General features: G+C 40.9%; 1 protein-coding gene across 1 annotated transcript in view; it reads right to left on the reverse strand.

Moving 5' to 3' along the window:
* The window catches only part of LOC124777563 (guanine nucleotide-binding protein G(o) subunit alpha-like), a 94,892-nt gene that overhangs the window by 38,176 nt on the left and 31,812 nt on the right, over nt 1-24,904 (reverse strand). Inside the window, exons 4-6 of the mRNA XM_047253019.1 lie at nt 9,084-9,212; nt 8,880-8,994; nt 1,854-2,028 (exon numbers count right to left, since the gene is read on the reverse strand). Coding sequence (XP_047108975.1) covers nt 1,854-2,028; nt 8,880-8,994; nt 9,084-9,212 — 419 coding nt within the window. The remainder of the gene's footprint in view (nt 1-1,853; nt 2,029-8,879; nt 8,995-9,083; nt 9,213-24,904) is intronic.

Below are 24,904 nucleotides of genomic sequence, written 5' to 3' on the forward strand. Positions count from 1 at the left end.
TTTACATTATAAGGATTTCCAAAGACTATTGCTTTGGACAATGATTCACAATTTGTCTCCAATAAATTAGATGATTTTCAGGCATCTGTCACGTTAAGCCTGCTCCATTCAATCCTATATTGAAAGGAGGAGCCAAAAGGACAGTTTGCGCCTTCAAAACACGATGTCGGAACTAGTCCAAAGGATGCCAAAATCTCAAGCTCTTCTGCTGCTTTTCTCGTTATACTGGTCAACATCAGACATCCATGATAAGACTCCAGTGGGGCTACTCTATGTTAGGCCATATTGCACTTTTCTCAATTTGCTCCTGCCCTGGCAACATCATCTGGCATCTTCTGTGGGCTTGTTTTAAGTCTGATCAGCCTGCCAGGTATCGCTGCTACACAGGCAATCAAAGGTGGGGCCAGGGAAGTGTTTTGAGACAATGTGAGAGAGTGACACTTCTTGTGCACACTAATGCTGGCACTGTGTGTCTACCTAACCATCAGCAGTACAGAGATCCACCTATTGACAATGATACTGCCTGGAGGCAACACATTTCACACGAGCTGCCACCACGAGCTGACCTGAGACAAACATGGCATGCTGTCTCACCTAGCAGTCAAGAGGCAGATTCCGCAGCCACTACAGTGGCCCACACTGATACCTAATGAAGGCCATCCCACTGCTCTGCACTGGAGCCTACACCATAGGAGCTTGGTCCAGCTTCAGTGTCAAATGAAGCTGTAGTGCCTATCATGCCATCACCAGCGGCAGCACTGCAATTGGACCAAATTCCTGCTGACTTGCAGGATGAAGATGTCCTGATTCTGCCACCATCAGACGATGAAGAAATGGATCGCTCTTTCCCCACCCTCTTGAGACTGAGTCTTTCCCCAGTGATTTTCCTTGATAAGCCTGTAACCCAAATGGGCAAAAGTGAGGCCTTAGGGATCGAGCTGCTGAAGACACCTCTGCTCGAGGCACTGTCTGGGCATCACAGGTCCCAATCGTATGCTCCGCATTCTGGGAAGGGGGAGTGCTACATTTGCTCCGAGCATAACACCTCAGAGACAAAGACGCAATCCTCCATGGCTATGGTATATATAGTGAGGACATGCTAGCCAGTGATAACTGCACAGTCAAAGGAAGCCAAGAACAGAGTTTCCGTTTCACAACATAAGTTGTGCTAGAGAGGGCCTATCGATAAGCAAAATAACATAATAACTTGGATATGCCCCTATGGGCTATAGAACCAGTGTGCAGCAACCTGGAGGCACCTTTGGCATTGTCTACAAATTCTGGACAATGTTGACTCAGCATGCTAAACTCCAATTGAATGTTGTTCACCTCAACTAGGACCGAAACTCTGCTACAGATTCACCGGCAGTACTGAAGACGACCTGAGAATAGGTCATACGACACTTCACTTTAAGTATACAATAACCAAACTGTTTCATTTACTAAGTGACAGCTTTTTCAAGTCAGTTATGCTGATACGTCCTAATTCAGAAACTGTGTTGTGCACTGTCTTCACCGCATTAGTGAATCCTTTGTGTTTACTTGTTACACTAGTTACTCTTGAGAGAAATAAGACTCTTTCAGACTCATCACTTGTATTTTGTTAGAATAAATATGCTGTTTATTTTACTCTTAAATTTTTGGAATTCATCTCAAATTCTAAAGTTTATAATACATATTTTCTCAAATAATATTACACAATTTGTCACTGGTTATGAGTAGGAAATACACCAAAAACACATACATTTCTTGATTAGTTTCATTCAAAGATCTTTGTGTGTACTCCAAAAACAATATAAATACTTTGCTGAAGACATGTAAAAGAAATCTAAAAAAAAGCATGAGTTTCTTACCTCTGTAATCAGGACAATATAGTCGAAGGTGTCTACCAGAATACAAAATTTTCTCACGGAAGAGATCAAATTTATTGAGAAAGAGAACAAATGAAGCTTCACGAAAGAAGCAATTGTTTACAATCTGTGAGAACAGAGTGAGACTTTCATCCAGTCTGTTTACTGATGGTTCCTCCTGAAATGAGCAAGATTTTTCAGGTGTATTTCTTCTTTTTGCAATGCTCATAACTACTACTACTGACATTTAAAACAGTCACTTATGAAGCATTTTACTGAATATTGTAACGATACATGCCATTCCAGGGGAATGAGGCATATCCCTAAGTCTCCTTACCAGTGATTGATACTCTACACAAAAGTAATTTATATAGTTAGAAAATAATTACATAAAATATGTCTACTGTAAATGAACAGAAACACTTCTTCAGTATGGGACGGACAGTGGTTATGGTGGTGTAGCGAGAGGAAATACTGGTCTGAGCTGTCGAAGATGGGGGTCATGTGTGCATCAGGTGTGGTTGCTTGTGTGAATGAATATGTGTGTGTTTCCTTTTCTGATGGAGGCTTTGGCCGGCAGCTAATGTGTAAGTGTCTTTTTTCTGTGCCCGTTATCTTTACAGTAAGTAGCAATCTATCTTTCCCTTATATTGCTGATATTCCAACCCGGAGTTTCCAGTGTTTAATTTGCGTTATAAGTATTTTTATTCTATATCACTGCCAGATGTCTTATAATTTCATAAAATCCATATACAAAACTGAAAATAACAGTAGATATGTAGTTGAACAAGGAGGTGGCAAAAATACACTGATATTGCAGCAAAGAATTATACAGCCAGTCACTTGCACATAACCGGTATGTTAATTGACCTGGGTTTCAACACCTACTTTATCAGAATGATTTTTTATAAATCCTACAAAATAATACATAGAAAATTAGGTATGACAAAAAACCATTAACCAAGATGACAGTTTTTATGATGTTCAAAGGTTACTTACATAAAATTACATTGCTGAAAAGCAACGGTCAGAATTTAGAGCAGCTATGCCCTAGTCAAAAGTGAACTAACACTTTCTAGCCTTTACCACGTGTCCCCAGCTGGGAACAACACCAGGCTGATTGGCCCAGTGGCTTACATTGCTGTCACAAAAACAATACAAGTTACGCTGCCTACCAGGTGTGGATAGTGACTTGTCGTTTGAAACATTATAAGAGAAATAATAATAATAAAAAACAGTTAATTTTAAAAACAAAATATTAAGAAAGAGAGCTTAATGTCTGTCAGAAAACACACAGTAGTCAAGCAGATTAAGTATAACAGGGCCATCTGTTTGGCTTTACAGATGTTATTATTACGTAAAGGACAGAATATATGGGAAAAAATTTTACAAACAGCTGTAAAATCCAAAAAATATTTGCATGAAGGTAACTTCAACAGCACAGATCTATGAGATTCGAAGAAAATTGTGTTTTGGAAACAGAAGCAGGGAAAAATTTAGTAAAAAATAGAGGAATCAAAAGTCCTAAAGCAATGGATTGAAACTATATATAAAAAAAACTGTTACACAGTTGTAACTGTTCATTGAGGATGTGGCCATCATCATTATTATTATTATTATTATTATTATTATTTTTATTTATTTTATGGCCTTCATTGGACCACTCTAGTCAAAAATACAAAGTTGTAAACAAGTTGTTACACAGGGATACAATGTGGCTCAACAATAATTTAATATGATATTTGGGTAATATAATTATTAGAGTCTATTTTTACATGAAAGGTGTTTTGCTCTTCTGTCTGCCCAATATTTCTTCATTCTTTCAGATATTTTTCTTTCTTCCTTCATCTAAGACCACTCTTCCTGTACTCCTTTTATTGATTTTCATTTGTAGTCTGGTTTGCGGGTCCTGCACTATTCTGGTTTTCTCTGTCTTGTTTTTTAGGTCATCTACTGTAATTTGGAGTTCTTTTATATCTTCCTTAATTTCTGTGATCCATTTAATTCTCCAATGCCCATTTATTTTATACTGTTTATTTATACATGTCCTAATTATTCTTCATTCTATTTTTAGTATTCTGTCAATTTCTGCTGTATTAGTTGTTTTGAAGATAGTTTCAGCTGCGTACGTTATTTGTGGTTGTGTAACTGTTTTATAGTGTTTTAATTCTGCATCTATAGATAGGCTTTTTTTGTTGTATGTAGTTTTGGTAATGTAATTTGCATAGTTCAGTTTTTTTATTCTATTCTGTCATGATGGCTTATCATTTAGATTGTATGTTATTATTTCGCCTAAATATTTAAATTTATTGACAATTTTGATTTCCTGTTCTCCATTGTAATTTGGTTTGCAAGTGGTGGATCAGTTAGCATAAGCTCCGTTTTTTCAAATGATATTCTAAGGCCTACTTTCTCTGCTATTTCTTGTAGTGATTTCACTTGTTGCCTGGCTTCTTGAACGGTTTTGGCTAGGAGAACAAGATCATCAGCGAATCCCAAGCAGTTTAAGCTAGTATCATCTTTTGCACTTCCAATTCTTATCATATTTGGATTGTCCTTGTACCATTCTCTCATTATGTATTCCAGTGCACAGTTGAACAGTAATGGTGATAGGCAGTCACCTTGTCTTAAGCCTGTTTTTATGAGGAATGGTTCCGAAATTTCTCCTCTAAACTTCTTTTGATTTGGTGTTGGTTAGAGTGAGTTGTATTATTTTAATTAGTTTTGGATGGAGTCCTAGATTTCTTAAAATTTTTAATCCTGAAGGTCTGTGGAGACAGTCATATGCCTTCTTAAAATCTACAAATGTTATTGCCAGAGGTTTGCTCCATTTCTTGAAGTATGCCATAATCAATTTTAAACTAATTATCTGCTCTGCACAGCTTCTCCATGGTCTTAAACCTCCCTGATATTCCACTAACTCCTGTTCTAATTGCTCCCTGATTCTTTCATATAGGATCTTGGGTAGAATTTTGTATGTGCAATCTAGGAGAGAGATTCCTCTGTAGTTGTCTGGGTTGCTCTTATCTCCCTTTTTGTGTAATGGGTGGATGATAGCTGTGGTCCAATGTTCGGGGAATCATTCTGTTACCCAAATTTTTGTTAGAGCCATTTGTAAGGAGGTCTTGACTGTGTCACTTGCATATTTCCACATTTCAACAAAAACCTGACCTTCTCCACATGCCTTATAATTTTTTTGTTCTTTAAGAATTTTTTCTACTTCTTAGAAAGTTGGAGGGTCTAGTTTGTTAGGTTTGGTTTTTATTGGGGTATTTACATTGATTTGTAAGGGTTCTTTGGGTTCCTCGCAATTCAGAAGTTTGTTAAATGCTTTTGCCATGATTTCTGCATTTTCCTTGTTACTGTGTGTCATTCTTCCACCTTCATCTTTCAGTAATAGTGTAGGGGCCTCATATTGTTGTAGTTGTTTCCCAAAGATTTTATAGTAGTTCCTGGAGTTGGTTTTATGATAATTACCTTCTATAGAGTTTATAATATCTCTATGAAATCCTCTCTTGATTCTTCTAATATTTTGTGTGAATTTTTTTTTCTTTCATTTTTTAGGTTGATGGCATTTTCTTCAGTTTTATGTGTTTGAAATAATATGCTTGAAAATCTCCAGCTCTTTGAGTACATCGAGCCTATGACCTCTGTTTTCTCTATGCAAAATGGAAATTTCTTCAATGCATTTTGGTTTGTGTCCAGAAATTAGCAGATGATCAACAAAAGTGGAATTGTGTACATTAGTGCCTCTTTTTCCAAACAAATGTTCCTTGTACCTGATGCTAAAAGACCTTCCAGTTTGTCCTACATAATAAATGGGACACGTATCACAAATGATTTTATACACTCCTGAATTGTGTATCAGACCAGCAGTGGACTTGAGACTGTGAATGAGATTTTTTTGTAAAAGGCAACTTTGAATCTATATTTTTTAATCAGAAGACAACGAATTTTACACAAAATAGGGCCTAAAAATGGAATTGAGAAAACATTTTTATATTTGTTACGGTGAGGAATAGCACTGCTGCCTCAAGTGATCACTTTGAAGATCTTGTCAATGTGGGATCATAGCCATTATTAACCACAATAGTTTTTATTACGTTCATCGCTTCATTAAGCTGTCAGGAGACAAAGGTACAGTGACTGTACGATGAATGGCTGAATGGAAAAATGCTTCCTCATTCGGATGCACTGAACTAGTGGGCACAATTTGATCTGCATCATGTTATCTGCATACTGAGAATAAGAAAAAATAACAAGATAAGTAGCTGAAAAATTATTGATGAATTTCTCTTCCAGCAAATTAATGAAAATATCTTTAATAATTTTTCAGCTTCTGAGCTTGGTATTTTGTCTTATGCTTGTTACGTAGATGACAATTTGATAATATACAGTAGTTCCCAGGAAGGAATTCAGCACTTCTTTGAAATTTTTAATAGCCTTCAGGAGAATATCAGCTTCATTTCTGAATTAGAAAAATAATGAACATCAGCTTAATTACTTGGACCTTAGTACTGCTATTGACAATGGCAGACTTTCTTTCGGCATTTTTCGAAAAGCCACTAATACAGATCAAATTGTGCCAACTAGTTCAGTAAATCCTCATTCCCATAACAAAGTATTTTTCCATTCAGCCATTCATTGTCCAGTCTCTGTACCTTTGTCATCTGACAGCCTAATGAAGTGATGAACATAATACAAACTATTGCAGTTAATAACGGTTACGATCCCACGTTAGATGACAATGTCTTCAAAGTTAAAACTTACACTAAAGTGATCACTTTATGCAGCAGTGCTATTCCTCACCGTAACAAATATGAAAATGTTTTCTTAATTCCATTTTTAGGCCCTATTTTGTATAAAATTTGTTGTCTTCTGAATAAAAAATATAGATTCAAAGTTGCCTTTTACAAAAACAAATCTCATTCACAACCTCAAGTCCACTGCTGTTCTGATACACAATTCAGGAGTGTATAAAATCACTTGTGATACGTGTCCCATTTATTATGTAGGACAAACCTGGAAGGTCTTTTAGCATCAGGTACAAGGAACATTTGTTTGGAAAAAGAGGCACTAATGTACACAATTCCACTTTTGTTGATCATCTGCTAATTTCTGCACAAAAACCAAAATGTGTTGAAGAAATTTCCATTTTGCGTAGAGAAAAGAAAGGGCATAGGCTCAATGTACTCGAAGAGCTGGAGATTTTTAAGCATATTTCTAAGAACGGTGGCCTCATCCTCAATGAACAGTTACAACTACATAACAAATTTTTTTTTCAATGGTTTCAATCCATTGCTCATGGAATTTTGATTCCTCTATTTTTTACTGTATCTTTCCCTGCTTCTGGTTTGGAAAATAATTTTTTTCAAATCTCATAGATTTGTGCTGCTGAAGTTACGACCTTCATGCAAATATTTTTTGGATTGTACAGCTGTTTGTAAAATTTTTCGGTATCATTCTGTCCTTTATGAATAGTAATTTCTGTAAAGCCTAACAGATGGCTCTGTTATACTTAATCTGCTTGACTACTGTGTATTTTCAGACAGACATTAAGCTCTCTTTCTTTATATTTTGTTTTTAAAATTAACTGTTTACATGTTACTGTCTGCGGCTAATAGGCGGCACAATTCATATTGTTTTTATGACAGCAATGTAAGCCACTGGGCCAATCAGTCTGATGTTGTTCTCAGCTGGGGACCTGTGGCAAAGGCTAGAAAGTTTTATTTCACTTTTGACTGGAGCATAGCAGCTCTAAATTCTGACCATGCTTCTTAGCAATGTAATTTTATGTAAGTAACCTTTGTTCATTTTGACAATTGCCATCTTGGTTAATATTTTTTTGTCATACCCAATTTTGTATGTTTTATTTTATAGGATTTACAAGAAATCATTTTGATAAAGACACCCCTAGTAGGCGTCGAAACCCAGGTCAATGTAACTACCAGTTATGTGCAACTGGTTGGCTGTATAATACTATGTTGAAACTAGTATATGACTGCTGAATGACAGCCATGTTTAAAACTGTAACACTGATGTTGACTTCCTCATTTCTGACACTGAATCACACTTGTAACAAATTTTTATTCGAACGAATTTTTCACTCTGCAGCAATGTGTGCATTGGTGTGTAACTTCTTGGCAGATTAAAACTGCGTGGCAGACTGGGACTCAAATCTGGGACCTTTGCCTTCCACAGGCAAGTGCTCTACAGACCGAGCTACCAAAGCACAACTTATGATCCAGCCTCAAAGCTTTATTTCCACAGAAAAACTTCTGTGAAGTGTGGAAGCTAGGAGGGTAGGTACTGACGAAGTAAAGCTGTGATGCCGGGCTGTGAGTCATGCTAGGGAAGCTCAATTGGTAGAGCACTAGCCTGCGAAAGACAAAGGTCCCGGTTTCAAGCTCCAGTCTGGTACATAGTTTTAATCCATCAGAAAGTTTCAAATGTTCTTAATTTTTACTTAGATAAAGGTTTTTTTTTTTTTTATTTTTCCATTGGACATCTACATTTACATCTACACCTATACTCAGCAAACCACCATGAGGTGCATGGTAGTGGAAATGTCGCATTGTGCCATTTCTTAGGGTTTTTTCCTGTTCCGTTCCCATATGGAGCATGGGAAGAATGATTGATTGAATGCCTCTGAGCATGCATTAATTATTGTAATCTTATCCTCATGATTCCTATGTGAGTGATACATAGGGAACTTTAGTATATTCCTAGAGTAATCATTTAAGGATATTTTACATTTGTCTTCAAGAGTGTTCCAGTTCAGTTCCTTCAGTATCTCTGTGACTCTCTCCCACAGATTACACAAACCTGTAACCATTTGTGATGTCCATCTCTGTGTATGTTCAATATCCCCTGTTAGTCCTATTTGATATGGGTCTCACACGCTTAAGCAATACTCTAGAACCTTTCCTATGATACCAAATTTTGAAAACATATACCATATATAAGGAAAACATAAATTATTACAAATTTATTTTTCAAATCTCTGAACTGAATTTTAAAGCAACTCACCAGTAATGTCATATCATAACCACTGAGTGAAACCACGAACATCACAGCCCTGACATTGTCAAAACAATAGATCCATTTTCTTCTCTGAGATCGCTGCCCCCCAACATCAAACATGCTGCAAAGAGTTAAGAAAGAACACTAGTGAATGTTACATTTATACATAATATCAAAGTTGGTACCTGATATTTGCATCTACAGGCATACCTGACAATAACATCATTGATTTTGAAGTGTGTTTCAATGATGCCATTTGTGCGAACCCTTGCCCGTAAGACATCTGTTGGTGTTGGCACATATTTTTCATCACAGATTCGATCCATGTTTTCAAATAAACTAAAACAAAAATATGGCCACTGAAATAAAATTTACAGCAAAACCTTGCTGACATGAAAAAATGAAAATGAATCCATGGTAATAGAATGACAGAAAATATAGAACAAACAGTTTCCAACAGCAGAAAAAATGGTCACTACTTTTCGGTAATTACTATTGAGTACCTACATTTTTCTGTTGTTGTGATTACTTTTCTTCTATTTTCAAACTATACGAACACCTCACAAAAACCTACTTAAGAAATTCAAAGAAACAATTTTCAAAAAAACATCAACATCAAATAGAAAATGAGACACAAAATAATACTGAAACACTATACTACTGCAGTATTGTTTGCAACAGATGACAAACACATTTATGGCTTATAATGGTTCAGTTTAGGGAGCAGTTAGGCCAAGTTCGAGGAGACTGTGTGAACTAATTTCCAGCAAAACAGCCTACATCCACTCACTCTACAAGCTATGCTGGAGGTGTGCCTTGGAGGGTGCTGTGAACCAGTGTTATGGAAGTGATGATAAACTTTCCCTTACAATGAAATGTGTAGCTTAACAACAACATACACTTCTATTCACCAAAAATTGCATTCTAAAATAACAATGCATTGTTTCACATTTTTTCTGACATATTATTTCTTGCCTGAAAAGGATTAGTCCTGTTGATAACCATCTACCAGAAATTATTCTTTTCAATTACATTGGCTTATGAACTAGTTCAAACTCAAGGATATTTTGTAATACTAGCAACAAAAGGTGATTTGTTTATTTTTAAATTAATATTAGATGAATTGTGAATGTGTGTAAGTCTTCTAAAATGTGAATCACACTGAGGACAAAAGGACTACACAAGTAAGGCACGCAAAGTAACCACTGTGATATCCTTCTTAGTAACTGGACTTAAAAAGAGTTTCAAACAACATCCAGAATTGAAACCATGTTGGCAGCCATTGCACACGAACCAAAATATGTTGTGTCAGTCCAGCTGGAAATAGGAGGTCAAGTGAACAGTCTAGGAAGCAAGTGTATCCTCTCAATACCATCATGAAATAGAGCTATCAGGGATGGAGAACAAGTCAAGCTATATATTAACAAGTAAAAGCAACCATGGCTGGCCACTTCTGTAAAGTATAAAAACAACAAATTACGACTGATGCTAATCTACTCAAACTGATAAATGGTGATTACTTCTAGAGTGTATATGTATGTTAGGATCAGAAACACAGCTACTACTTCAAAATATTTTAACTTTACACAGACCAACGTTAGCTGTCTATATGCTGAAAATATTAAGATCTACCGGTACCTGGAACAAATATTAGAGCTAGGCAGAATTTATATTCCTGAGTTCAAATACTCAGTTATATTGAAGATGGAGCAGCTAATGACATATTATTTTATTTTATTTTTAAATATTTGTGGATTTTAAATTTCCTCCCTGATGTCTATTTGCAACTGATTATACACTTTTGCCCCATGATATAACTCCATTCTTAATCATAGAGGGGGATGTGTAGTTGTCCTAAATTCACACCTATTATTAAGCACAAACACCTTAGGGGGTGTATGTATTGGCATACAAGTGTAAGAATCCCTAGGTCTCTGAAGAGATGTTTGGTTATTTGATTATCAACTTCAGACAATATTCTTAATGCATGTTTCTCTACAATAACAACTTTTTTCACCTTAGCTACAATGCCCCAGAAAATTATTCCATAGGCCAGAACTGAGTGAAAGTATGCAGATTATGTTAGCAATCTTGCCTGAGGGTCAACCCAGAGTGTGCACAGCAGCCAGAACAGAGCTTTTTGGTTAACTTATCCACATGCTGGAACCACCTCACTTCAGTATCCATCTGGATACCCAGGAACTTCAAACATGGAGCCTCATCCAGTATGTGCTCATTGATCTCTACTTCTGGTACCTCTAAGTCATTTCTATTTGTCTGCAATTGCATAAGCCGAGTTTCTGCAAGAGTAAGCGTTAAAGGGCCAGCTATAAACCAGTTGTAAGATTGTTCTATCATTATCCTGGTTGTGTCTGGTGTGGATGTGCTCAGACTTTTTATTAATATACTTGTTCCATCGGCAAACATTACAGTTTCTGAAAATCCTCTAATGTCCTCAGTAAGTCACTTATGTAGACCAAGGTTTCCCAAACTGTGTTCCATGTAACAATAGTGTTTCACAGGACGTGCCCATCTTCTGCCTTTAAGCTCTTAGGTTTTTGAATCTCATCCGGCACAGTCCCCAATAATTAGACTTTCCTTCTTATCCTGTCTGGTAAGTCTCCTCTGACCTGGGGTTCTGGGTGACTTTTCCCAACTTTTCCTAAACCTGATCGTTCCTTTCTGTTCACCCTTCTTTCTTCCCCATCAATCATTCTGCCAGAAGAAGAAGACACAGACTCTGAAAGCTTGCAGACTTTAATGCTTTTTATATGTGTGTTCTCCTGCCACTGCTTGGTGAGTAGATTTTTATCTATTCAATTACATTATCTTTACAAAAAACTATTAATGATATACTGTTCTTTGTCTTTTGTATTATTTTTTAAATTTATTATGATTTATATGTTACTAGTTATGATTTAAAATGGAAGAAATCACTAAATAAAACAAGTTTTTCCTCATTTTTTTTTTAAAAATTAACTTTCAAAATAAACAAGGTGTTCAATCAAAGTACCAGGATTCTGAAGTTTTTCCATCAGAGGAAAAGTTTCACAGCCTCTGAAGTAGACCAATAACAGGAACAGTCCAAGCAAACCTTGCAGCACACCATACTTAAAATTTCTCCACTCTGAATTTGATCATATTCATACTGTATCGTTAACTAATATGATCCTTTGTTTTCTGTTGTAAAAATATAACTCCACCCAAGAAGGGGAAAACCATTAATGCCACCGGCTTTGGACAGATCACAGAAAATGCTAACAGGGAAATTTTTGTTGTTTAGTTATAGCAGAATTGAATTTGTGAACTCATATATTGATTAATGGAAAATCTCATATAAGATGTGAAACAAATACTAACAAAGAGATAGAGGGGCTGGCCAGTACTTACCTCAGCTCAGTACAGCCGATAGATACACATAAAACAGAACTGAAAATTTACGTTCCTAGCTTTCAGAACTTTGTTCCTTCATCAGGGAGGAGAGAGGGGAAGAAAGGGAAGAAGGGAAAGTGGATTCAGTTACTCACAACCCAGGTTATGAAGCAACAGGGAAAGGTAAACAGGGAGGGTGGCAAGGATGGAGGCATGGTTGTCAGAGGGAAGCCAAAGATATTCTATTGTAAGTACTGTGCCAGCTTCAACCAAAGAGGATGCATACAGAAGTAAAGAGGTATATAGTATAAAGATAAACACAACTACGTAGGATGAAAAGATGCGTGAATGGCTAAAGAGGAAAGGGAAAGAGGAGAAGACTGAAGAGTGAATGGGAGTGAGGTTGTTTAACGTAGGTTCAGTCCAGGGGGATGGCGGGATGAAAGGATGTGTTGGAGTGCAAGTTCCCATCTCCGCAGTTCAGAGGGACTGGTGTTGGGTGGGAGAAGCCAAATGGCACATACGGTGTAGCAGGTTCCTAGGTCCCTAGAATTATGCTGGAGGGCATGCTCCGCTACTGGGTATTGGGCATCTCCTAGGCGGACAGTTCGTCTGTGTCCGTTCATGCGCTCAGCCAGTTTGGTTGTTGTCATGCCGATGTAAAAGGCTGTGCAGTGCAGGCATGTCAGTTGATAAATGACATGTGTAGTTTCACACATAGCCCTGCCTTGAATTGTGTATGTTTTACCAGTAGCGGGGCTGGAGTAGGTGGTTGTGGGCGGATGCATGGGGCAGGTTTTGCAGCGGGGTCGGTTACAAGGGTAGGAACCGCTGGGTAGAGAAGGTAGTCTGGGAATATTGCAGGGTTTAACAAGGATGTTACGGAGGTTAGGGGGGCGACGAAAGGCAACTCTGGGTGGTGTGGGGAGAATTTTGTCAAGGGATGATCTCATTTCAGGGCTTGACTTGAGAAAGTCATATCCCTGGCGGAGTAATTTGTTGATGTTTTCGAGGCCAGGATAATATTGGGTGACAAGGGGGATACTTCTGTGTGGTCTGGGGGTAGGAACATTGTTGTTGGATGGGGAGGAATGTATTGCTCGGGAAATCTGTTTGTGGACAAGGTCTGCAGGATAGTTGCGGGAGAGGAAAGCACTGGTCAGGTTATTGGTGTAGTTGTTGAGGGATTCGTCACTGGAGCAGATACGTTTGCCACGAATACCTAGGCTGTAGGGAAGGGAGCGTTTAATGTGGAAAGGATGGCAGCTATCAAAGTGAAGGTACTGTTGTTTGTTTGTGGGTTTGATATGGACATAGGTGTGGATGTGAGCTTCAACAAGATGAAGGTCAACATCTAGGAAGGTGGCTTGGGTTTTGGAGAAGGACCAGGTGAACTTCAGATTCGAAAAGGAGTTGAGGTTATGGAGGAAATTAAGGAGTGTTTCTTCACCATGAGTCCAGACCACAAAGATGTCATCTATAAACCTATACCAGGCCAGGGGAAGCAGCTGTTGGGTCTTCAGGAAAGCCTCCTCCATGCGGCCCATGAAGAGGTTGGCATAGGAGGGAGCCATCCTGGTTCCCATGGCCGTTCCCCTGATTTGTTTGTAGGTCTGGCCTTCAAAAGTGAAGTAATTATGGGTGAGGATGAAGTTGGTAAGTGTGATAAGGAACGAGGTTTTTGGAAGATCTTCGGGTGGGCGTTGGGAGAGGTAGTGCTCAAGGGCAGAGAGACCATGGGTATGTGGGATGTTTGTGTAAAGGGATGTAGCATCTATGGTGACAAGAAAGGTTTCAGGTGGGAGAGGAGTGGGAATGGATTTGAGGCGTTCTAGGAAGTGGTTTGTGTCTTTGATGTAGGATGGGAGTCTGCGGGTGATAGGTTGTAGGTGCTGGTCTACCAGAGCTGAGATATGTTCGGTTGGGGATTTGAAGCCTGCTACAATGGGACGGCCAGGATGGTTCTCTTTGTGGATTTTGGGTAATAGGTAGAAGGTAGGGGTACGTGGCTCAGGTGGAGTGAGTAAGTCTATGGAAGCCGTTGTGAGGCCTTGTGAGGGACCTTGGATTTTTAGGATTTTTTGCAGCTCAGTCTGGATGGAGGGAATGGGATCCTGGGTAACAGCTTTGTAGGTTGAGGTGTCAGAGAGTTGCCGCAGTCCTTCTGCCACATACTCCACACGGTCAAGTACGACAGTTGTGGAGCCTTTATCCGCCGGGAGGATGACAATAGAGTGGTCTATTTTCAGCTCTTTAATGGCATGGGATTCAGCTGGGGTGATGTTGGGGGTTGTCGGGATGTTCTTCAAGAAGGACTGGGAGGCAACACTGGATGTGAGGAATTCCTGAAATGCCTGCAAGGGATGGTTTTGGGGGAGGGGAGGAGGATCCCTTTGAGAAGGCAGTCGGAACTGTTCTAGACAGGGTTCAACACTGGGTCTAGTACTTGGGGGGGGGGGCTGTGTTTGGGTAGTGAAGTGATATTTCCAGTTGATGTTCCGGGTGAATGAGAGGAGATCTTTAACCAGGGCAGTGTGATTGAATTTAGGTGTGGGGCTAAAGGTTAAGCCTTTTGATAGAACAGATGTCTCTGGAGGAGAGAGGGATCTGGATGAGAGGTTTAGGACTGAATTGGGACTGGTGATATGTGGCATTTGACTGTGGTTATAGTTGAGATTTGGTCTGTGTGGGGTATGTGCTGGGATGGGGAGATTGAGTAGGGTGGCTAGGCTAGGTTTGTTGGCTATGAGGGGGGTTTGTTGAAGGTTCTGTTGTGGTTGGTGTTTGTGAGGGATAGGGAGAGGGACCCCACTTCTTAGGTGTTGCACTAGCACTGTGGATAGTTTTTTCAGGTGTTGTGTGGCATGGAACTCAAGTTTGCAGCTGGCTTCTAGGATGATGTTCCTCAGTGTGTTCTCCAAGCAAGGGTTTGAGAGGTGGAGGACTTTGAAGAGAGATAGGAGCTGTTGGGAGTGGTGGTTACATGAAGTAGTGTAGAGATTCAGGACAAGTTGGGTAAGGGCTAAGGATTGAAGGTTCTGGAATTCCAGGAGAGACTGGTGGAAGGAGGAATTGCACCCAGAGATGGGAACTTTTAAGGTAAGCCCTTTAGGGGTAATTCCAAAGGTTAAGCAGGACTGGAGGAAAAGTATGTGGGATTGCAGTTTGGCTACAGTGAATGCATGTTTCCGGAATGAATGTAAATAATGTGGTATAGGATTAGGGTACATAGTGGGTAACTGGTGGGTAGGGAAATTAAATAACTAAAGTTGAGATAGTAATCATAAGAAGGAGTAAAACACGGAGGGAAGGACGAGAAGGAAAGAAATTGTGTGGGTAATGTTCAATACCAAAGGAAGACCAGTAAATAAGAAAAATACGGAAAAAGTTGACCAGACCAAGCAAGTATGTCCAGATCAGGGGAAAAAGAACACACGTAGCTCAAAAACAGAGAGAGCGAGTGGCGAAAAAAGATCGCGCGTGCCGCAAAAGCGATCGCGAGAGCCGCAAAAGCGATCGCGCGAGCCGCAAAAAAGATCGCGCGTGCCGCAAAAAAGATCGCGGGTGGGGCAGAAATGTCCCAAAATTTTTTCTTGTGGCAGAGAAAGATAGCCAATGGCACAAAAGTATCGCCAGCAACAAGAAATCGACGGAAATGGATGATATTGGTAGGTGTGGAAGAGATTGTTGGCAGTGATTGTTGGCTGGGAAACAGCGAATAACGAACGTTAAAACTATGGAATGTTGAATAAATAAATCAATAAATAAAAAAGAGAAGAGGACTATAAACGGAACAAGATAATAGGAGGAAGATGAAACTAGCACAGTTGGTGACGAAAATATTTATTTATGTATATATAAAACACTGAAGAAGAGAAAGTGTTAAGATGACAGACGTAAGTGATAGCTAACAAAAGGGACAAAACAATGAAGGATGTGGACCATATAGGTGATCTAAATGATTAATGGAAAATCTCATATAAGATGTGAAACAAATACTAACAAAGAGATAGAGGGGCTGGCCAGTACTTACCTCAGCTCAGTACAGCCGATAGATACACATAAAACAGAACTGAAAATTTACGTTCCTAGCTTTCGGAACTTTGTTCCTTCATCAGGGAGGAGAGAGGGGAAGAAAGGGAAGAAGGGAAAGTGGATTCAGTTACTCACAACCCAGGTTATGAAGCAACAGGGAAAGGTAAACAGGGAGGGTGGCAAGGATGGAGGCATGGTTGTCAGAGGGAAGCCAAAGATATTCTACTGTAAGTACTGTGCCAGCTTCAACCAAAGAGGATGCATACAGAAGTAAAGAGGTATATAGTATAAAGATAAACACAACTACGTAGGATGAAAAGATGCGTGAATGGCTAAAGAGGAAAGGGAAAGAGGAGAAGACTGAAGAGTGAATGGGAGTGAGGTTGTTTAACGTAGGTTCAGTCCAGGGGGATGGCGGGATGAAAGGATGTGTTGGAGTGCAAGTTCCCATCTCCGCAGTTCAGAGGGACTGGTGTTGGGTGGGAGAAGCCAAATGGCACATACGGTGTAGCAGGTTCCTAGGTCCCTAGAATTATGCTGGAGGGCATGCTCCGCTACTGGGTATTGGGCATCTCCTAGGCGGACAGTTCGTCTGTGTCCGTTCATGCGCTCAGCCAGTTTGGTTGTTGTCATGCCGATGTAAAAGGCTGTGCAGTGCAGGCATGTCAGTTGATAAATGACATGTGTAGTTTCACACGTAGCCCTGCCTTGAATTGTGTATGTTTTACCAGTAGTGGGGCTGGAGTAGGTGGTTGTGGGCGGATGCATGGGGCAGGTTTTGCAGCGGGGTCGGTTACAGGGGTAGGAACCGCTGGGTAGAGAAGGTAGTCTGGGAATATTGTAGGGTTTAACAAGGATGTTACGGAGGTTAGGGGGGTGACGAAAGGCAACTCTGGGTGGTGTGGGGAGAATTTTGTCAAGGGATGATCTCATTTCAGGGCTTGACTTGAGAAAGTCATATCCCTGGCGGAGTAATTTGTTGATGTTTTCGAGGCCAGGATAATATTGGGTGACAAGGGGGATACTTCTGTGTGGTCGGGGGGTAGGAACATTGTTGTTGGATGGGGAGGAATGTATTGCTCGGGAAATCTGTTTGTGGACAAGGTCTGCAGGATAGTTGCGGGAGAGGAAAGCACTGGTCAGGTTATTGGTGTAGTTGTTGAGGGATTCGTCACTGGAGCAGATACGTTTGCCACGAATGCCTAGGCTGTAGGGAAGGGAGCGTTTGATGTGGAAAGGATGGCAGCTATCAAAGTGAAGGTACTGTTGTTTGTTTGTGGGTTTGATATGGACATAGGTGTGGATGTGAGCTTCAACAAGATGAAGGTCAACATCTAGGAAGGTGGCTTGGGTTTTGGAGAAGGACCAGGTGAACTTCAGATTCGAAAAGGAGTTGAGGTTATGGAGGAAATTAAGGAGTGTTTCTTCACCATGAGTCCAGACCACAAAGATGTCATCTATAAACCTATACCAGGCCAGGGGAAGCAGCTGTTGGGTCTTCAGGAAAGCCTCCTCCATGCGGCCCATGAAGAGGTTGGCATAGGAGGGAGCCATCCTGGTTCCCATGGCCGTTCCCCTGATTTGTTTGTAGGTCTGGCCTTCAAAAGTGAAGTAATTATGGGTGAGGATGAAGTTGGTAAGTGTGATAAGGAACGAGGTTTTTGGAAGATCTTCGGGTGGGCGTTGGGAGAGGTAGTGCTCAAGGGCAGAGAGACCATGGGTATGTGGGATGTTTGTGTAAAGGGATGTAGCATCTATGGTGACAAGAAAGGTTTCAGGTGGGAGAGGAGTGGGAATGGATTTGAGGCGTTCTAGGAAGTGGTTTGTGTCTTTGATGTAGGATGGGAGTCTGCGGGTGATAGGTTGTAGGTGCTGGTCTACCAGAGCTGAGATACGTTCGGTTGGGGATTTGAAGCCTGCTACAATGGGATGGCCAGGATGGTTCTCTTTGTGGATTTTGGGTAATAGGTAGAAGGTAGGGGTACGTGGCTCAGGTGGAGTGAGTAAGTCTATGGAAGCCGTTGTGAGGCCTTGTGAGGGACCTTGGATTTTTAGGATTTTTTGCAGCTCAGTCTGGATGGAGGGAATGGGATCCTGGGTAACAGCTTTGTAGGTTGAGGTGTCAGAGAGTTGCCGCAGTCCTTCTGCCACATACTCCACACGGTCAAGTACGACAGTTGTGGAGCCTTTATCCGCCGGTAGGATGACAATAGAGTGGTCTATTTTCAGCTCTTTAATGGCACGGGATTCAGCTGGGGTGATGTTGGGGGTTGTCGGGATGTTCTTCAAGAAGGACTGGGAGGCAACACTGGATGTGAGGAATTCCTGAAATGCCTGCAAGGGATGGTTTTGGGGGAGGGGAGGAGGATCCCTTTGAGAAGGCAGTCGGAACTGTTCTAGACAGGGTTCAACACTGGGTCTAGTACTTGGGGGGGGCTGTGTTTGGGTAGTGAAGTGATATTTCCAGTTGATGTTCCGGGTGAATGAGAGGAGATCTTTAACCAGGGCAGTGTGATTGAATTTAGGTGTGGGGCTAAAGGTTAAGCCTTTTGATAGAACAGATGTCTCTGGAGGAGAGAGGGATCTGGATGAGAGGTTTAGAACTGAATTGGGACTGGTGATATGTGGCATTTGACTGTGGTTATAGTTGAGATTTGGTCTGTGTGGGGTATGTGCTGGGATGGGGAGATTGAGTAGGGTGGCTAGGCTAGGTTTGTTGGCTATGAGGGGGGTTTGTTGAAGGTTCTGTTGTGGTTGGTGTTTGTGAGGGATAGGGAGAGGGACCCCACTTCTTAGGTGTTGCACTAGCACTGTGGATAGTTTTTTCAGGTGTTGTGTGGCATGGAACTCAAGTTTGCAGCTGGCTTCTAGGATGATGTTCCTCAGTGTGTTCTCCAAGCAAGGGTTTGAGAGGTGGAGGACTTTGAAGAGAGATAGGAGCTGTTGGGAGTGGTGGTTACATGAAGTAGTGTAGAGATTCAGGACAAGTTGGGTAAGGGCTAAGGATTGAAGGTTCTGGAATTCCAGGAGAGACTGGTGGAAGGAGGAATTGCACCCAGAGATGGGAACTTTTAAGGTAAGCCCTTTAGGGGTAATTCCAAAGGTTAAGCAGGACTGGAGGAAAAGTATGTGGGATTGCAGTTTGGCTACACTGAGGAACATCATCCTAGAAGCCAGCTGCAAACTTGAGTTCCATGCCACACAACACCTGAAAAAACTATCCACAGTGCTAGTGCAACACCTAAGAAGTGGGGTCCCTCTCCCTATCCCTCACAAACACCAACCACAACAGAACCTTCAACAAACCCCCCTCATAGCCAACAAACCTAGCCTAGCCACCCTACTCAATCTCCCCATCCCAGCACATACCCCACACAGACCAAATCTCAACTATAACCACAGTCAAATGCCACATATCACCAGTCCCAATTCAGTCCTAAACCTCTCATCCAGATCCCTCTCTCCTCCAGAGACATCTGTTCTATCAAAAGGCTTAACCTTTAGCCCCACACCTAAATTCAATCACACTGCCCTGGTTAAAGATCTCCTCTCATTCACCCGGAACATCAACTGGAAATATCACTTCACTACCCAAACACAGCCCCCCCCAAGTACTAGACCCAGTGTTGAACCCTGTCTAGAACAGTTCCGACTGCCTTCTCAAAGGGATCCTCCTCCCCTCCCCCAAAACCATCCCTCGCAGGCATTTCAGGAATTCCTCACATCCAGTGTTGCCTCCCAGTCCTTCTTGAAGAACATCCCGACAACCCCCAACATCACCCCAGCTGAATCCCATGCCATTAAAGAGCTGAAAATAGACCACTCTATTGTCATCCTCCCGGCGGATAAAGGCTCCACAACTGTCGTACTTGACCGTGTGGAGTATGTGGCAGAAGGACTGCGGCAACTCTCTGACACCTCAACCTACAAAGCTGTTACCCAGGATCCCATTCCCTCCATCCAGACTGAGCTGCAAAAAATCCTAAAAATCCAAGGTCCCTCACAAGGCCTCACAACGGCTTCCATAGACTTACTCACTCCACCTGAGCCACGTACCCCTACCTTCTACCTATTACCCAAAATCCACAAAGAGAACCATCCTGGCCGTCCCATTGTAGCAGGCTTCAAATCCCCAACCGAACGTATCTCAGCTCTGGTAGACCAGCACCTACAACCTATCACCCGCAGACTCCCATCCTACATCAAAGACACAAACCACTTCCTAGAACGCCTCAAATCCATTCCCACTCCTCTCCCACCTGAAACCTTTCTTGTCACCATAGATGCTACATCCCTTTACACAAACATCCCACATACCCATGGTCTCTCTGCCCTTGAGCACTACCTCTCCCAACGCCCACCCGAAGATCTTCCAAAAACCTCGTTCCTTATCACACTTACCAACTTCATCCTCACCCATAATTACTTCACTTTTGAAGGCCAGACCTACAAACAAATCAGGGGAACGGCCATGGGAACCAGGATGGCTCCCTCCTATGCCAACCTCTTCATGGGCCGCATGGAGGAGGCTTTCCTGAAGACCCAACAGCTGCTTCCCCTGGCCTGGTATAGGTTTATAGATGACATCTTTGTGGCCTGGACTCATGGTGAAGAAACACTCCTTAATTTCCTCCATAACCTCAACTCCTTTTCGAATCTGAAGTTCACCTGGTCCTTCTCCAAAACCCAAGCCACCTTCCTAGATGTTGACCTTCATCTTGTTGAAGCTCACATCCACACCTATGTCCATATCAAACCCACAAACAAACAACAGTACCTTCACTTTGATAGCTGCCATCCTTTCCACATCAAACGCTCCCTTCCCTACAGCCTAGGTATTCGTGGCAAACGTATCTGCTCCAGTGACGAATCCCTCAACAACTACACCAATAACCTGACCAGTGCTTTCCTCTCCCGCAACTATCCTGCAGACCTTGTCCACAAACAGATTTCCCGAGCAATACATTCCTCCCCATCCAACAACAATGTTCCTACCCCCCGACCACACAGAAGTATCCCCCTTGTCACCCAATATTATCCTGGCCTCGAAAACATCAACAAATTACTCCGCCAGGGATATGACTTTCTCAAGTCAAGCCCTGAAATGAGATCATCCCTTGACAAAATTCTCCCCACACCACCCAGAGTTGCCTTTCGTCGCCCCCCTAACCTCCGTAACATCCTTGTTAAACCCTACAATATTCCCAGACTACCTTCTCTACCCAGCGGTTCCTACCCCTGTAACCGACCCCGCTGCAAAACCTGCCCCATGCATCCGCCCACAACCACCTACTCCAGCCCCGCTACTGGTAAAACATACACAATTCAAGGCAGGGCTACGTGTGAAACTACACATGTCATTTATCAACTGACATGCCTGCACTGCACAGCCTTTTACATCGGCATGACAACAACCAAACTGGCTGAGCGCATGAACGGACACAGACGAACTGTCCGCCTAGGAGATGCCCAATACCCAGTAGCGGAGCATGCCCTCCAGCATAATTCTAGGGACCTAGGAACCTGCTACACCGTATGTGCCATTTGGCTTCTCCCACCCAACACCAGTCCCTCTGAACTGCGGAGATGGGAACTTGCACTCCAACACATCCTTTCATCCCGCCATCCCCCTGGACTGAACCTACGTTAAACAACCTCACTCCCATTCACTCTTCAGTCTTCTCCTCTTTCCCTTTCCTCTTTAGCCATTCACGCATCTTTTCATCCTACGTAGTTGTGTTTATCTTTATACTATATACCTCTTTACTTCTGTATGCATCCTCTTTGGTTGAAGCTGGCACAGTACTTACAGTAGAATATCTTTGGCTTCCCTCTGACAACCATGCCTCCATCCTTGCCACCCTCCCTGTTTACCTTTCCCTGTTGCTTCATAACCTGGGTTGTGAGTAACTGAATCCACTTTCCCTTCTTCCCTTTCTTCCCCTCTCTCCTCCCTGATGAAGGAACAAAGTTCCGAAAGCTAGGAACGTAAATTTTCAGTTCTGTTTTATGTGTATCTATCGGCTGTACTGAGCTGAGGTAAGTACTGGCCAGCCCCTCTATCTCTTTGTTAGTATTTGAACTCATATATTGCCTTCTCAGTAGGGAAGCCTCTATGGAAGTCAAACTGAGCTGTTGTTGAAAGGTTATTCTCAATAAAATTGTTGTAAGCCACTTTCTCAAACATATTGAGAACACAGGAAGGAGTGACATTGGTCTATAATTAGATACAAGTTGCTTCTCTCAACTTTCTTACATTAGTGTCATCAATGTATGCTTAACTTTTTTAGCATATACTTCTTGACTCTGTGATTGATGACATGGGTAGCTCGAGAGTGGCTGCTACCAAGTCAGCAAAAGATTTTAGTACTCCAGCTGAGATACCAACAGAGCTAGAAGAGTTACTGCTTTTTAGTGACCTCATGATTTTTGTGATCTCTCTAATAGATGAATCGAAGAAGTTGATGAGGATGGTGGAGTACGTATTGTCTGACAAAGTAAGTTTATTGGATCTACTTTTCACAAATGATTTTTTGTCCCTGTGTTTTCAGCTACTGTCAGGAAAAATTCTTTGAATTTAGCAGCCATTAATTTTAATTTTGTATTATCTACCTTGCTGCTACTGCCATCCAGGAGTTTATTCATTTCATCTTAATAAAGCACCAAATTGTCCTTGTCTTGTTCTTGGAATTTTTTGTGCACAGTCCATGGTTTTTGTCTTTTTGATGGAACACTGAGGAACATTGCACTACAGTTTATGGTGCATTGATCAGAACAACTCCTTTGCATTAAATAAAGCACTCTCTTTCCAGCACAAAATGTTTAGACGTCAGTTGCCAGCCAACCTTTTCCTCGGCTTCCCCTGTAAATTCCCCTCATCTGTTCTACAGGAAAACTGCATTTATAATGTAAATATATGTTTAGGAAAGAATTAAATTTCTCATTTATCGTGTGTTCGTTGTAAAATTCCCACATTTTTGATCCTGTAAATTTTATGTGAACAATGTAACTGAGTTCGGATTTAGAATTCTTTGTCATTTTCCTTTCTTAGTTAAACCTAATTGACATGGAGATGTTACTGCTACCATTTGATCATCATGGTATGGGAAACTATTTCATGAGAGACATTATCAATTGCTGTTACACTGTGTCCTTCTACTCTTGTTGGGAATGTTACTGTGAGGGTCAATTAATTGGAAAATAAATAAATAAGGACAGTGTTTTAATAAGGAGCAATTATTTAATGTTACAGGCAATAATGAACTGCATCTAAATAGATGAGTTGACTGATGTATAGCTTATAGCTCTACTATTAGCCATATGTTACTTGGATACAATTTGAAGTTGCTTTCGCAGCCATACAGAAAATAAATAGGTCTGCTGTTAATAATGAAATAAATGCCACAACTACTTAGAACCGACAGTCAATTAATCTCTCTCTCTCTCTCTCTCTCTCTCTCTCTCTCTCATATGTATTCCCCCCCCCTCCCACCCCCCAATAAATCACTTTTTAAAACACATATCTTTACGTTGTATTAATGCTACTATTATGCATTTCTTCCCCAGAAGTAAACAATACCTCCACTCTGTCTTATGTCATTCCTTTGCAAGTAGCATCACGTGATTTGATCCACATTTGTTACAGTATTCCCAAAATACAGCATTTGGTATTTTTATGGTGTCTGCTAGCAAACCAAGGCACACTATGCTGTTATAGTGATAAATATGTGTGTGAGAGAAATACAACAGTGATTAAACGCCATATTTTCATTGATAATTGTTACCTAGAAACAAGAAAAATGGAATTAAAAGAAAGGTAAATCACTGATTGTGTGTAAGATGCCACCAAATATGAGTTTTCATAATGAAGATCTCCTGATTCTGTTATTAGATGAGCAGTTTGTATGTAATGTGTGTTCCAGAAACACAATAAGAAATTTTATGGACATACACATTGAACATAAAGCACACCTGAAGAAATGCAAAGAAGTGAAGGACAAACACTCTGTCTCAGAAAATGTCAGTACACAATCTACATACTACTTTTGTGTGAAATACGTTGTAAGGAACTGTGACAACAAGAAATGTGTAATCTTACACAATGCTCCTCATTGGAGTAGTTATAATAAGGTGTCCTGCAATAATGTGTGTATAACCAGCAATTTAAATGGTAAAGAAGAAATATTTCATCTGTTGTCTGGTAAAACTAATGTATGTCACAAAATAATAAAACCAAAGTCCACAAACATAAATTTATTGCTTGCTGTATCACAAAATAAAGGGAAGAATGTTATGGGTAACCAAATTCATGTACCAAAAAGTTAATCTTCCTGGGTGAAGCCAAGATCAAAAACCTAAGTTTTCTACATGAAGATGTACTCGTGAAGTGTTTACATTAGTTTGTGTCAAACCAATCCAAAATAGTTTTCAAAAATTAACAAAAACATCTCCAAAATCAGTAATTATGAGAGTGTGGTTACTGTAACAAGGACAAATGATGCTGCCTGCAACATCAACCAATATCTAATAAATACAATAACAACCATGTATTATATTTAGAAGCAATGACCCAGGACCCACATTGTAACTGGATACTGCACCCTGATAGAAAGATAATAAGCTGA

This window comes from Schistocerca piceifrons, chromosome 2 (assembly GCF_021461385.2).
Source record: "Schistocerca piceifrons isolate TAMUIC-IGC-003096 chromosome 2, iqSchPice1.1, whole genome shotgun sequence".
In the NCBI taxonomy this organism is placed as follows: Eukaryota; Metazoa; Arthropoda; class Insecta; order Orthoptera; family Acrididae; genus Schistocerca; species Schistocerca piceifrons.